General features: G+C 40.9%; 1 protein-coding gene across 1 annotated transcript; it reads right to left on the bottom strand.

Annotated features, from left to right (window-relative positions):
• Window positions 1–9,465: 9,465 nt before the first annotated feature.
• On the bottom strand, window positions 9,466–14,953 carry LOC147621142 (uncharacterized). Its single transcript, XM_086823877.1, has 4 exons — window positions 14,568–14,953; window positions 12,917–12,998; window positions 10,510–10,664; window positions 9,466–10,334 (listed from the first exon to the last, which is right to left on the bottom strand). The coding sequence occupies exons 1-4, from the start codon at window positions 14,742–14,744 to the stop codon at window positions 9,846–9,848; spliced, it is 903 nt and encodes a 300-aa protein (XP_086680003.1). The 5' UTR covers window positions 14,745–14,953; the 3' UTR covers window positions 9,466–9,845.
• Between the last annotated feature and the right edge of the window lie 1,027 nt (window positions 14,954–15,980).

Below are 15,980 nucleotides of genomic sequence, written 5' to 3'. Positions count from 1 at the left end.
TCACCAATGATACATTGTTACATATGCATTTGGTTGGGTGCTTAGTGTACAATGGTCAAGTCCACCCAAAAGTTTTATTCACTTATCCAAACATTCATAAAATGATCCAAACTTGACCGTCACTATTATACATCATGTCATTTCTACATGGAAAGGACCACTGCCAAACATTCTATACTTGCAACTTGACAACACAGCAAAGGAGAACAAAAATAAAATAGTTCTTGGCTATCTAAGTATGCTTGTGTCTAAAGGGATTTTTCAAAAGGTGAAAGTCAATTTTCTACTAGTTGGCCACACTCATGATCACATTGATCAAATGTTCAGTACATTCTCCAAAAATTGTCACGTCATCATGCTTTTACTTTGCCTGCTATGATGGAAATTGTTGCACAAGCCTACACACCAAAGCTTGTCATACTTCATCTCAAAGAAAAATTCGATTTCAAACATTTTGTCAATGTAAAGAGAGCTGACAACAAAAGGTGCTTGGAGCAGCTCAATGATTTAAGCTACCAACATGCCTTTTTGATAAAGAGATCAGAGAATAGTGAGCAAATTTTGCTTTATGGTAAGAAATTTTCAACATATGTAGAGTGGTTGCCTACAGGTGGTTTAGCATTCCTCAAGTTTATTCCAAACATATGTAGAGTGGTTGCCTACAGGTGGTTTAGCATTCCTCAAGTTTATTCCAAACACGATAATGAAAGCAGCTAAGATGACACCTTTAGAGAGCTTCAAAGAAGTAAAGGAGGCAGCAAAGACTGGTCATGGTGTGGATTTTAAGAAGTATATTGATGAGGAGAGATGAGGAGAGAAAGGAGTAATATGTAGGTGTGGATTTTAAAAAAGTGTATTGAGAGGAAGGAGTTGATTGTAATTAGGAATTTTTTGGACCCAAAGAGGCTCTCTTGGATTAACTTTTGATTAGGAATGGACCAATTGGAAGAGGACTGGGTGCACATTTTTGACTTCTATGACCCTAGGGGGCCTAGGCTTTGGTTTGCTAATGGGGCCTAATTACTACTATTGTTCCCCTACCTCCTGGGCCCAAACTTAGAGGTCCCCCCACCTAGAATCACGCACATTAAAAACCCTAAAAATTAAAAAAAATTATTTTTTTCCCAAAAGTGTGTTTTCCCTCTCAAACTTTCCCCCAACATACTCTAGGTTTGGAAAGCTTATTTTGAACCTCTTTCTTCCTCTTCTAAGCTCTCCATTGCTGCAAAAACTCCATACCTCTCAAGCTCTCCCTCCTTCTCAAGCTCCCTCTCCCTCTTTCTTCCTTTTCTAAGCTCTCCATTGCTGCAGAAACTCCATCCCTCTCAAGCTCTCCCTCCTTCTCTAGCTCCCTCCCTCTCAATCTCCCTCTCTCTCTCTCTCTCTCTCTCTGAAGCTCCCTCTCCATTGCTGCAGAAACTCTATCCCTCTTTAGTCTACTCTAGGTTCAGGAAGCCTATTCTCAAACTCTAACCCTCTTTTAGGAGCAGTGCCAGAACAGTGCGAATTTTGAGCCTGCATCGCCGCTGCAGAGCCTAAATTCGCACTATTCTGGCATAGCTTCCCCAGTCCTCCAGGAGCAATTCTGATACATTGGATGATAAACACTGTATTTTTACACATGATTAAAGGTGTTTTTATCTTGTAAACTATTGTTTCTCACAATTAGTGTGCTCAACTTCATTATAAATGTATCAAAAATGATCCTGAGTGGCTAGGGGAGAAGTGCGAGAACAGTGCAAATTTTGAGCCTACATCGCCGTTGGAGAGGCCAAATTCGCACTGTTCTGGCACAGCTTCCTCAGTCCTCTAGGTGCATTTCTAATGCCTTGGGTGACAAACTGGCACGTGATAGACACTCCATGTTAAACAAACATGATGACACCAAGATATTGTAAGAGAAACTTAAAATTTTAATTATCAGAAGGTTACAAATGAAAGCCAGATAGGCTTGTTACAAAGGGGGGTTTGAAACAAAAGAGTTGCTTCAAAAAGAAGGTTAACATCTAAGATCTCTAGATCTCCTTCAGTGTGCGAGCGAAAGGGGCTCTTCTTATGTTCCTCTAATAACACTTGATTTCTTGTAGAGCCCTATGCCCTTGGCGCATCCTTCTCCTTGGAGCTCTCTGTGTTGTGTTAGTGCGTTGACGAGGTTGGGACTTCCTTGGCTTGAAGAGCTTGACCTTTCTACGCTTGCGCACACTTGCAAGAACCTCCTCTTGGTCTCTCTCATAGTCTGAATCCTCCTCCTCCTGTTGCTGTGGTACCTGTGTATCAAGTTCCTCCCAGGTAAGTAAGGGACCCTATCCTGGTAGTAGGGTCTTGCCACCTATGGTGCTGTGCAATGTAGGAATGTTTTCACCAACCCAGTCGAACTGCTCATCATCGGCCTCTTTGTCTTGATCTCCGGGGTGGCTGCATTGTGGGGTCTTCTTCACACGCTTGCTCCCACTATAAGGGTCTGCATGTGTGTGTGTTAGTGTTGCTGTGGGAGGAGGGTTGGACTCTGGTGATCCCATTGGGCGTGTCCTAGAATCCAAGGGGTCACTCTCTTCGTGGTGTCGCGAGTATGTGGTCGTTGGGTGCCTCTTGCACTATGTTTTGTGAAGGCATGGTAACACGTGCGGTGTTCTTGGTGCGTGCCATATCCATGTACGACTATGCCTATTGTGCTAACGTGGTGATGTGCTAGTGTCCTTACTACGTGGGTGCCTATGTAGATCTTGAGCTCAAGCTCTCTAAAAAAGTGAAATGAAAATGAAGTGAGAGAAGGAACTATTAATAGTTTTTTTTAGGGAAAAAAAACCTAACTAAACTTATTTTCTTAGCCTTATTACATCTAGATTTATGCTGGTGCGTGCACAACCCAACGCCTCCCTTGTCTCCTCATTCGTGTGCACGCCAAGCACCATGCCTATGGGGAGTATTGGTCTGCAACCATTCAAGCCGATCATGACTTTTTGTAGCCTTGCGTGCCTCTTGCACAAGCTTAGATTGTTGGGCCCACTCCCTAACCAATACCCTTCCAAAGGTTGTACGATAAAACTAATTAAACATCTCTTGTAGATAGTTTGTACGTGTTCCTCCTGCAGAAGCTCCACCTCCATGTCTTGTATTTTTGAAATAAACCCCTCTTGCTTTATAATGTGATTTCTCCATCCCTTGGGTACTCCACATGTCGAGCGATCCATACTTGTTCATGAAATACGCACCATGCGCATAAACAATGTGCTGTACACATGACAATAGAATTTAATTAGAAAAAGTCCAGGTTAAAATACCAGTTTATTTTTTTATTGTACAACTTACCATATAGTGTGTTACTTTACTCTCTCCCCAAGCACCTAGCACACTTTTGGTGAATTCTACGATATGTTGTTGGAATGATGCTTGTTCTTGGGCAGTTGTGCTACTTTGATTCATAATGCTGCGAACCATGTTATTAAAATTTATCCAAAGCTGTTTGCGCATATTTACAAGAGCTGGCATTGGATAATCTACATTTGTGGTGATTGCACACAGGTCTCTCCAGAGTCCCCAAGTCTTCTTTGAATTCTCTATGTTTGCTGGCTTCTCCAAAAATCTCCTTGCCTTTGATCCAGTCATGGAGACCTTTTGAGCAACCTCGTATGACATACCAGAGGCCTGCTTATTCACTTCAATTTTCATGTTTCCGCCATGACAGCCCAGAGAATTCAAAAGATGCTCTAAGTTACCAAGGGCTATAACTTTCCTCTCTTGTGTGAGCATTGTGAATGCATAATCGATATGGCACTTAAGCAATCAATTGAAGATTCTCATGAATGCATGAAGTGTGCAAAAGTGGACAAGGCCATCTTGATGTCACGCCTTGACCACAACCCATCATGCATTTAATTGTCTTCAAATCTCTCCCAAGATGCCAATCCACCTTGAACTTTCCTATGTTTTCTACATCTAAAAGTTGACCATCAATTTGCTTTTTGATTACATCTGTTATCCAGGGAGTCCTTTCAAACATCCATGTCAATACCTCATGTGTCTCCTTCGGTACCTTGAATGCACCAAGCCACCAGACCTCTTTCTCAGATTGCACACTAAAACTTGGTTTGGTAGTCTTTTCCCATGCACATATCATGACCTCATTCATGAGAGAGTAATGCTCATATGTTCTAGCTTCTGACCTTTCACAATTTGGCACTCATCTAGCTTGAGCACAAATGAAAGTGTGCTCCCCAAAACAACAAATAAACGGTAATTTACAATATTCAAAACAAAATAATCGTCTTCATTTTCTACTGAAAAACATGAATAGTAGCAAGTTCTCACCTTCTGGTGAAAGACCATAGAACTTCACCATAGCTTGTTGTAGTCTCTCAATATGAACAAAGATGTTATTGTAAACATCATAGTGAAATTTTATACTTGTTGTCTTGATTTTCTTTCTACTCGACCTTGTGTCTAATGCTAGTGTGCCCTCAATGTGATAAAACTATCCTATAGCTCGCTGCACATCATCATTATTGATACGCTTGACATTGTGAATCACCTTGAGTGTAGGAAATAAAGTGCTAGTGATTCCTTGTCTTAGAAATGCTTTTTTTACAACCTGATGGATTGCTTGGTACCGTTTCATGCTGATTCCAGCCGCATCACAAGCATGTTGAATTAATGAAGAATCGATGGAGGTGGTAATCTCACTCACCACATTGCTGACAACAGCTTGGCGTATTTTAGGACGATGAGGGTCAGTAATAATTGAGAGAATATCCTTGGTATTTAGAATGGCTTTGACCAAATCCTTCCATCCCTCTTAGTTAGAACCACACACTTCTTGCAGAAAATTCCTCGTAGAACACAAATCATGACTATTTTGTTTAAATCACTGAGTGCATAATGAAAGTTTATGTTACTTACTTTGTTGTGCAAATCCTTTTCTTCCGTGCTCCACCTTTAAACTCAAGAGATTCTATACCAGCCAATGTCTTTTTGTGTTCACGAGCACCATTTAGCGTTGCTTTGAGTCGTTTGATAAGTTCCTCTAGCCTTTGAATCTTTGCATCCTTCTCCACATTCTCTGCGAGGATCTCTTTCATTTTATCTGATGATGTTTTAAGTCCTTCTTGACATTGTAAAAGGCTGAATTGCAATTGAGATTAGAGAATATGGGTTTGCCAAGCTCTACTTCTTGTAGTCAATCTTCTGCAGTATCCTAACAAGCCAAGCTCTCCTTCACCAACAAATTGCATAAAATATGATAAATCGCGGAAAGGAGGGTTTGCTCTTAATGGAGGGTCAATTGGATAGAGACGCCCATCAACCCAAAGATCTACATTTTTCTCCTTAGCTATCCTACGAGCTTGGACAGATTGTGCATCAGTAGGATGGGTTTTTTTAGAGCTGCCTTACTCTTCAGGAATACGAATGTGTAAATCAACCTTCCGTTTTCTAGCTTCATGAGGGGCTACACACAAAGCTTGCAAAGGCTCCATAGCTAAGCAGAGGAAGAAGCTAAAGCAGAGAGATCCTCAGAGGGGGAGAGAGAGAGAGAGAAAGAGAGAGAGAGAGAGAGAGAGAGAGAGAGAGAGAGAGAGAGAATGTTAAAACTTTGCTATTGGAGGTTTAACACAAATACGTTTTTCTAAGTAGAAAATGATATTTTTGATATACAAATATACTAACATGGAGTTTTTCATCCAATAAATTACATTTATGAGAATTTAAAAAATAATAATTTTTGGGATCCCCACAATTTCAGGATCTCATGGATGTAGTGATTCCTGATAGTTAGTTATGTTTAAGGGGTTGTGGGGACCTGACAGTTAGTTATGGATGTACTGGCTCCTGACAGGCTTCTGATGTGACCCTTGAATTACAAGCTTTTTGGAGGAAAAATTTTATTTTTATCATACATATTGGTTGGGTGGTGTTTTTTCCACCTCAAAATGTAAAAATAAAAATAAAAAATAAAAAATTTTCACTTTTGGGGCCCACCTAAATACAAGAATGTTTTGCTGATGTGGAAGGGAGATATGGTGGGAGTTAATGAGAAAGGAGATTTCAAACTGACAAGAAAGATTCAATTTGTAGAGAGTGAAGAAAAAAAAATTCAAAAAGTAAGAGAGAAAGTATGAGAAAAGTCAAAAAGTAAGAGAGAGAGAGTGAGAATATTCCCTTTAAAAAGTGAAACTAGGGGGGTATGGCTGATGTGCCAAGGTAAAAAATAGGGGTCGTCATAGCCTTTGTCTCCCTTAAGCCCAACTTTTTAAGCTCTAATCCCTTAAAATTAGGAATCCTTAGGATGTCCTTTTTGGGTCCGAAAATTCCTAATTAGCAATATACAAGTGATCAAGAAAAAGAATGGTGGGATGACTTTTTCATAGAACAAGAATACATACTTGAGAGGTGTCTTCATAATGATAATTGGGATTTAAATACTACATTTGTATGGCCATTGATAACAACAACAGCCCCATACCTATGAAGATTGAACAACTGCTACATGGTGAATCACAAGAGACGTATTTAAGATCTCGATGCTCCACGGAAAGGCGGTTACGACTTCAAGAAATGTGGAATGGTGATGCACAAGACATACAGGAAGGCACTTTAGTAGCTACTCTAGCACATGGGGATGCTTTAGGCCATCCATTTTGGATTGCTAAGGTTATAAGTATCCATGCAGATGAAGAATCTCATAAAACTATTTCTCTAACTATGCATTGGTTTAGGACAACACACAAAAATGGATTTGAAGGGAAGTACAACCCAGCGATGGTAAGCGAGACTCGTGGCAAGGGAAAACGAAAGAGAAACAAAAAACACTCCAAGCACTAGTCTATTAGTACTTTGCAGATGTGGATATTTTAGTTTATAACTTTACTCTCACAAAATCAGGTTACTTACAGAAGTGTACAGTATCAATTCTTAAACAAAAACTTCCTACTTCAAATGTTGGAGAGCATCCAAACACTTCATCACCAAATGTGCCACTTACACGCCAACGAAGTAGTTGAGTTCTTCCTCCAAGAGTTCATTTAGAGGAGGAAAATGTACTTGTTGATAGTGAGGAGGAGTATGCATCATCAACTTCCTCAAGGGATGAGACTGCCACTAGTGATAGTGGAGGACTCAGTAGTAGTGAAGAAGTTAATCCACGACTAGGAAACAGATGACATCCTCCCCTGGGAGGATAGTACCATGAAGGTCTATAGTTATTTGACTAAGATGCATATCATTAATATGATAGCACACTAAAAGAGGTACTATCCTCCCCTGGGAGGATAGTACCATGAAGGTCTATAGTTATTTGACTAAGATGCATATCATTAATATGATAGCACACTAAAAGAGCTTAAACTTATGTCAAGTGAATGAGCATAGCTATAAGAGGTGTGAACATGATGAGAAAAATGTCATTGATTTACTGACCCCAAAAAGGAGGAAAGGCAGTGGATGCATCTATTGGTTGTAATAGATACGTGTCCTAGAATGATGAAAACTCAATTATGTGGCAAACATGGTAATGGCATTGTTTCTGTCAGAGCCATGTCCATTGTACTCGAAGAACTAGGAGTTAAACTAATTGAAAATAAATGTAATGTTATACCACTCAAAGGCTTTAGTGAAAGCTTTGAGCCAAGCTATACCTCAGGATTGGTAGATGATGATGATGAAGAGATGTCATAAGAACACTTGGCACTCCTTAGAGAATTCCTTGAAAGTAGAGAAACTTCTTTGAGGAAGCCAAAAAGACTGATGCATGTCAGAAGGATAGACTCACACCTAGCCTCAAGAATGAAGAGCATTATTTACACTATATTGAAAGCCTTGAGGGTTATAATGGAGTTATGTTCCAACTGAAAGGATCTAATGAAGGAACCACGTCATGATGTTTTGAAAATAGATCCTAAGATTGTTAAAACTTTAGCAAAGGAGAATTCCATAGATTCACCCTTAGTCTACTCCAAAAAGACTTCCAAGTTAGATGAAACAAAGCTATACGTGAGGGATTAATCAAGGAATAATCTCAAGAAGCGAGCTCTAATGACAATGACCTAGAAGAAGAATGGAGATAGGTCCCCTCACATTACTAGAACTACAAGATTGAGAATATAAAGGTGTGCACACCAATACCCAAAAGAGAAAAACCAAAAGAAACAAGAGTATTTATGATAAACCAGAAAGAGAAAAACTAAAAGAAATGAGGGTATCTTATGATGAACCAAAAAGATGCCAAACAAATTGACTTAGCACTACCGTGGAAAGATCCCAAGAAGTTTTGGATATCTATTATTGACTCAAGCCCTGAAAAGGAGACAACATTACTCAAAGAGTACAAAAAGATGTATAATCTTGGAGCTACTCAGATATGAAGGGAGCTACTTAGACATCAAAGTTACTCAAAAAGATGTATTCTCTTAGAGATACTCAAACATCAAGGGAGTCCCTCTAGAATTCTGTTGCATGATATGCGATTCCGCTAGTGGGTGGTCCAAGAAGACCACAACTATTACAATGAAACCTATTCCAAGACTATCAAGGAAGAAGTTAAGGAACAAGTCGATATACTTATTTTTTCACGTTTGATGTATGATACAGATTGGCTTGGGTTTCACTTGTGGGCTATAATACCAAAAATAAATAGCAAGATTCGCGTATGCATGAACTTGAAAAAGGTAAATGTTACTGTGAGAGATCACTACCCATTGCCTTATACTGAACATGTGCTTGAAAGGGTAGCCATGAAACAATCTTATAGCTTCTTGGATGGATTTTTTTGGATACAACCAAGTATTCATAGATCCCAAAGCCTCATCAAAGTAACCACAACCATAACCCTCACCAACTCTATCACAAACAAGGACCTAAAAGTGAAAAGCTAGAACTAAGCACACAAGCAAACCTTGGATCTTGCCAGTCCCCATTCTCTAATTTTTATCGTCGATCGTAAAGAAACCAGGTCGCCAGTACTTCTGATCATTGATCTCAAAACCTTGGATCTATCGTTGAGATCTCCATCATCAGATAGTCTCATCACATTCAGATCATCCAAACTTTTAGATCGGATCATTCATGTTTGGATCGTCTCCGATCCAGATCGCAAATCTTTAGGTCGTTCAGCCCCCAATTGTCCCTGAAGCCCTTGCTGATGTTTTACGAAGAGTGGGCATCCATTTTTTTTGATGGCCCATTGCTCTACAGTAGTAGTAGCAGACAGAAAAAGGAACCATTTGAGGGATTTTTCTTTCTAGGAGGAAAATTCTATATTTATGTGTAGAGTCTTTTGGTTTCACTTAACATCTTGTTAGCTTTGACCCAATGTCCCGCTTTCCCTCCATTCCAAGCATTAATGGTTGAAAGGTCCTCTGAATTAAGAGACTCCTATTACAAGAGCTCAGTTTAAAGAGAGAAAGAAGGATAATGTAGGGGTGTTTAGATGCAAAAGATGTACCACTGCTGCAAAGACATATGTGCCACCTTCTCTTCTTCAAAGCCTGTTTATATAAAGCAGCAAACCACAAGTGCTGTACATATAATATAGGCTATGTGCTATAGCACCCCTACTCAAGTCATAGCATCAAAGCCTGTTTAAACTTTACACAAAGCTGCAAACCACAAGTGCTGTACATATAATATAGACCATGTGCTATAGTACCCCTACTCAAGTCATACCATCAAAGAGTAGGTGCAAGCTGAGGTATCAAGATACATCCACCTCAGGATTCAAAACTGCATACAAACACCTGATAAGGAGTCATTGCAAAGTGAGCTATACATGATCTACAAAGTTCTACATACAATACGTCTACATTTTTTGCACTTCTATGTGTGCAGGCAGACGAATGCCCTCCCACCTTTCGCTCTCACACAGCATCATTAAGCCCTAGTGCAGCCTCCACAGCAACTGGGGCTACAGCTATCCCAGCTGAAGGAACCTCCAAGAACGTTTTGGATTCGGAGTCTGAAGGTTTTGGTTGCCCATTTGTTTCGGCAACTTTAGACTCTGCAAGTGTCTCTGCAACTTTAGACTCTGCAAGTGTCTCTACAACTTCCTCCTTTGACTCTGCAAGTGTCTCTACAACTTCCTCCTTTGCAGCGTCTTCCGCGACTAAAATGTCGGCTGGAACTAAGAGCCCGACTGTATTCGAAGCAGTCGCATCTGGGCCACTTAACTCCTCAGGCACCTCCACTACGGAAGCTTCATCCAGAGACCCCCATGGCTCTGCAACAACCAAAGGTGAGACACCTTCGACTGTTTTGAACATTCGGTTAGATCCTGGCTGCCATTCAATGTCTCCATCTTGCCCAGTCAGCACAAACTTGAACTCAACCTGCTTTTCCACCGGCACATCCTAGTATAAAAATGCCACAGAAGTTGTTAAGCATACTCGAGAGATTGGCATAAACATGCATTTTGGCATATAATAATGTCACATGAGCCGTGAAGCATACTGAACACAAGATACTCTACAAACACAATGTGAAGAACCCCTCAAAGAAGCTACAAGAGACGTGAAGGTTCATTACCATTTCGACAGTCCAGATGTGGCCATCTGCCCATTCCATGGGTATTGCTGCTTCAACATCCCAGTTGCCAAATAAAGGATCATTGCCTACGACATTGAATCTTTCTCCAAAGCGGCATTCCTTTTCCAGAACAAACTTCACCTTTACGTTTGGACCTGATTTCATTTAAAAACTTGATCAAAAGCAATTCAAACCAACTTCACGAGCTCATGAATGCAGTCCTATGCAGTTCACATGAGAGGCGATTCGATGGCATATTTGCATTTCTTTTGTATGCAAATATGAGTCAGTGTAAGTGATTCGATGGCATATTTGCATTTTCTTTTGTATGTGTGAGGTATGTGCGTAGTATGTATACACATATGCACACAGCATAGATACAGTACATGCATGAGTGCGAGAGCACAGATACGTGTGTGTGTGTGTGTGTGTGCACGCGCGCGCACGTGCATTTATTTACTTACATATGTTTATCTACATATCTAAAAAAGTATAAATGTGTGTGTGTCTGTAGGTAGGTGTATGTGTATATAACACGTATGTATCTGAATAAGTGTGTGCATGCACGTCCGGAAGTACATGGATGTACATGCCATGCACGTATGTAAGTGCATGCACACGTATGTACGTACACATAATTTGTGGGTGCACATGCGCCCCCCTGATTTTTGACACCCGACATCATGCCTGTTGTGGGGCATTTCAAGTACAGGTGCTTTTGAAGTTTTGTAGTCAAAATCTACACTTTATTGGGGTAAAACCGCCTGCCCATGGTGTAGGGCTGCCTGTCGAAAGCAGCCTGCGTGTGTTAAATCCGCAACAGTTATCAAAATCAAAAAAGTATGTGTCAATGTCCCTATAAGAAACTATAAAAAATGATCAAGATGCAATAAATGCGGTATCTAGTATATGTGTGAAAATGGCATTTTATCCAGCCCTAAAAAGGGGAATTTTCTGGATTTTATTTTATTATTTTTGGTGTTTATGTCTTGTGCTGCTGGCCGACTGCCCCTTTACTGGGCCAACCAGCAGCACACCACCATATATATAGATTAGCTTTATCATTCAGCACTGGTACCACTTCAGTTACCACATCCGGTACCACATCATCATCTGCTGCTGCTGCTGCTGTTGCTACCGGCGCCTGCACTACATCTGCTTCATCATCTTCACCTGTCAGATCCAGCACATCAGCATTTTACCTCAGCTCAAGGGACACAGCAGCCCTCTCTGCTACATAGAGCACATCAGCGTTTTACCTCAGCTCATGGGACAGCAGCCCTCTCTGCTACATAAAGCACATCAGATTTTTCCTCAACTCATGGGACAGCAGCCCTCTCTACTACATAAAGCACACCAGCGTTTTATATATATGTATATATACCTAGATGAATCCAGGAACATGCCCAAATTCACCTTTTAGGTACGTGCATGTTATATACTCATGGTAGTCAACCCACAAGACTATATAACTATCAACTCCATTATGCATAGTATGGACTAGATACCACGACACACACCTTGGGACAGCAGCCCACTCCCTGCTACAGTACAACACCTAGGGTTTTTTTCATCAGTACATATCTTGGGACAGCAGCCCACTCTCTGCTACAATACATCATCGTTTTTCTTCTACAGTTTACCTTGGGACAGCAGCCCTCTCTGCTCGCCATCTCACATCATCGGGGCGGCAGCCCTCTCTACTTATCTTCACCACTTGCACCACTCGGGACGGCAGCCCTCTCTGCTCTTCACCACCACTTAGGTATTGCAGCACCCTCATCACCAGAGCCTGCACACTCGGGAGGATGGCAGCCCTCTCTGCTCCTCACCACCACTCAGGTATTGCAGCACCCTCGTCACCAGAGCCTGCACCACTCGGGACGGCAGCCCTCTCTGCTCCTCATCGCCCGAGGTACTGCAGCACCCTTATCACCAAAGTCTGCATCACTTCACCTTTCGTTGCTCACTACCACCTCAGAGTGTCTGCATCCACCAACACGAGCCTTTGACACCAACCACCTCATGGAGTGAGTGCCTTCGCCTCACATCGACACGAGCCTTCGTCATCAACCGTGCTTCAACTCCGACGTCATCTTTGCTTCTGGCATCTGCACTGGTCTTCTACTCAGAGTCTCCTCACATCAGAGGGCCTCTTGTACATATTTTCACTCACCCATTTCATGCTATGTTGTTTTGCTCTGATCTCTCGTACATCCGGTCCTTTCGTCCTTTTGCCCTCACAGTATACTTCAAAACACCATCAATTGTCTCCTGCTTAGTTAGAATACTTTACAAAACCCCATGCCAAAATTACAAAGACTAACATCAAGTGCTTGCCACCTAACAAAACATTTTACCTTACTACCTTCACAAAACTAAAAACGGAAACGTAACTAGCAGCAACCTTCTTTCACAGCCACGCCATCAACCATTGCCATTGTTTCCTCTGTGAGAAATGTAACAGGTTCTTCAATAGCAGCTGCATCCTGCAAAATACATTAATGAAATGCTAATAGATATCCTTTAAAAACTGATATGCTGCTCATGTGTGGACACCACTAAGCAAAATTACAATCAAAAGATCTGTCTCACAACAATTACGAATAGAGAGGTTGAATGGCAATATCTAAATGCTTTAAAACCTCCAAATAAGCATGCAGAACATCAAAAACAAGCTTTGGAACTGTTGAAGACCAATGAATTTGAAATGAAATCTAAACAAAACAAGGTGTCTGGTTCAACTAAATCATTGCTGCTGATGGTGTTGCCATAGATCCAGAAAAATCAAAACATAGTCATGCCTCTTGTTGAAGATGATGCCTAACTCCTGTAACTGACGTCAGAACCTCATAATGCAACAGATGATGCAAACATTCATGCAAGTTAACAAACCCTAAGGAGGACCCTACAGAAGAAAATCTGGAACGGGAACAATGAACTCTGGGAATGAGTGCTTGAGATTGAAATTCACAGCTGGCCAGGAGCAGAGGCGATGACGTGCCGAGAAAGACTGCCACAAAGCCAAGGGGAAAAGGAATTCTTGGTGATCCTTCAACAGCTACAACACGCCCCCTCACAATCAATGCCATGTCAAATATCTATCAGAAAAGACCGGTCTGTATTGGTATGACACTATACAGACAAGTGCAATGGCCTGAGGACAGGAAGAGAAGGGGGCATATACACTAGGGTAGGAGACTATAAACTATGATTTGAATAAGTGGGTCATCATAAAAGGTTTAGAAGTAGAGTCTAAAATTGCATAAGGAATTGTATTTTAACATTATCAAAGCCACTTTCAAGAGAGAACCTAGAGAAAGGCTACCTTACACTATAATTAATGATCACTGCCAGAAATATTATTTGATTTTAATGCTTTCCTCCATTTCTTCACAAAGCCAGGCCAAAAAAGGCAATCATGATCAGTCTAACAAAGGACTTTATGGCTTTCCTTTAGAAAATAAGGCCTTAATACCATTCCGGTTGTTTGCTGAGCAAGAAATGATGAAAACAATATTAAACTCTGAAAATATCTCTAGTATGATTGTACTTTCTAGGATTTAAACTTTGCAATGGTCTATGAACAAGATAAATATGCAACCAGTATATTTCATACTAAAATTCTAAATTCAGTCAAGCACCTCAACAAAGGGTGCTCTTCTAGGCATGCAGGGAATTTGAGAGGCCATATCATCAGTTTTTAGAGCTAGGTTTTACTCCCCATTATCTCTATAAGTTTGTACTTTGGTTAATTTTGTAATTTCAGCCTCTCAATGGTTTACTCTCTCCCTCTCTCTCTCTCTCAAGACCTAGATCTTCTCTACAAAGCATGGGTTCAAAGCCCATTCATGTTGTCTCTCTCTCTCTCTCTCTCTCTCAAGACCTAGATCCTCTCTACAAAGCATGGGTTCAAAGCCCATTCATGTTGTTATATCTACCCGTTGGCACATGACGCCCCATGAGAATGGAACACATGATGGCAAGGGTGGGCGCTAACCACCACGGTGACATCCCCACAGAGAAAACCAGGCAAAAAAGAAGGGTAAAAAGAATACCTGGAGTAACGTACAACTCCTCTTCAGACCATGTTTGGTGGGCGCCGAGGACTTACTTTTGCAGGCAAAGAAGCTGCTGTGCTTCAGGAGCAAGGCTTTGGGGCATGGGGTAGCTCTGATAGAGGGCGCGATGAAGGACGGGCACTGCGCTCCAGGGAAGGCTAAAAGGCTCTGCATTTTCCTGATCAAACCTCAGAGAACACTCAATGTAGAGTTTGAGCTCAGAGCACACTCACTGACGCTCCCTCAGCTGCATGAACATGAAATGAACGAGTTCTCTCTTCTGATGTGTTGTGAGCAGACTATAGACACCTTTGTAGCTTCAAATTGTAGAGATGAGTAGTGCAAATAGGGAATATACATACATATACATTTAAAGGTGTATAGTATAGTATAGTTTATATATATATATATATATATATATATAACCTTAGTAATATTAATGTGGTGCTTCAATTTAACCCCTTAGTAATATTAATGTGGTAGCTTCAATATATGGATGGCTCTTTCAAACTTTATCACTTCAGTGAAATCTATATGTAGTCACCATCTTCTATCAATCGCTATAGGTCACCATCTTCCATGAATAGCTACAGAGCTTTTACAATTTGCAATCTACAAATCTAGGTTAGTAAAATCTATATGTAGTCACCATCTTCTATCAATCGCTATAGGTCACTATGAATAGCTACAGAGCTTTTACAATTTGCAATCTACAAATCTAGGTAACTTTCACCCTTGTTGCAATCTACAAAGAATCTAGGTGGATCTCCACCCCTCCACATTGTAAACGCAATACTTAATACTGACCATCCATGATCCCATCACCTTTTGCACTACCAATTGAATTTTGATGTGTAAGCACCCTATCAAATCCATCTTGTCAAGCCCATGCAACAAGCATGCTCTTCATATTCGAATTTTTTTCTTCCACAACCAATCACATGTTTGAAGCAAGAACGCAGAGATTGAAGTGATGTTGGGGGGGATTTGGGCCCTTTGAGTCCATGCCAAAGTAGCACCCAAGTAAAGGAGGGGGAGAATAGCACTTTGGGAATAAAAATATTGCATGGTCTTTATTCACAAGAAGTAAATGAGCTCACAAACTTGTTGGTGCACCTAAAGTGTTGAGCTCACAAACTTGTTGAGCTCGCAAACCTTGAATGCAAGATGCACCTAAAGCACCCCTTTGTTGTTGTGCTCAACATAACTTTTGTGTGTGTGTGTGTGTGTGTGTGTGTGTGTGTGTGTGTGTGTGTGTGTGAGAGAGAGAGAGAGAGAGAGAGAGAGAGAGAGAGGATGAGACTTCGAGAATGATAGCCAACAAACCACATATGATCCATATAATGGCACTAAAGTGCACAAAATGGGACTTGAACCCAGGACCGCTTCATCAAGTGCTCAATGTGTAAA

Source organism: Cibotium barometz, chromosome 30 (genome assembly GCF_041138505.1).
Source record: "Cibotium barometz isolate CiBa-2024 chromosome 30, ASM4113850v1, whole genome shotgun sequence".
Classification (NCBI taxonomy): domain Eukaryota; kingdom Viridiplantae; phylum Streptophyta; class Polypodiopsida; order Cyatheales; family Cibotiaceae; genus Cibotium; species Cibotium barometz.
Note: the sequence above shows the minus strand (reverse complement) of the source record. Positions and strands in the feature narration are given on the sequence as shown.

Coding starts and splice junctions, on each gene's coding strand:
- LOC147621142 (XM_086823877.1), bottom strand. CDS start 14,744: ATGCAGAGCCTTTTAGCCTTCCCTGGAGCGCAGTGCCCGTCCTTCATC. Junction 12,999..14,567: donor GGAGTTGTACGTTACTCCAG/GTATTCTTTTTA, acceptor TGTATTTTGCAG/GATGCAGCTGCTATTGAAGA. Junction 10,665..12,916: donor TGGCGTGGCTGTGAAAGAAG/GTTGCTGCTAGT, acceptor AAATGAAATCAG/GTCCAAACGTAAAGGTGAAG.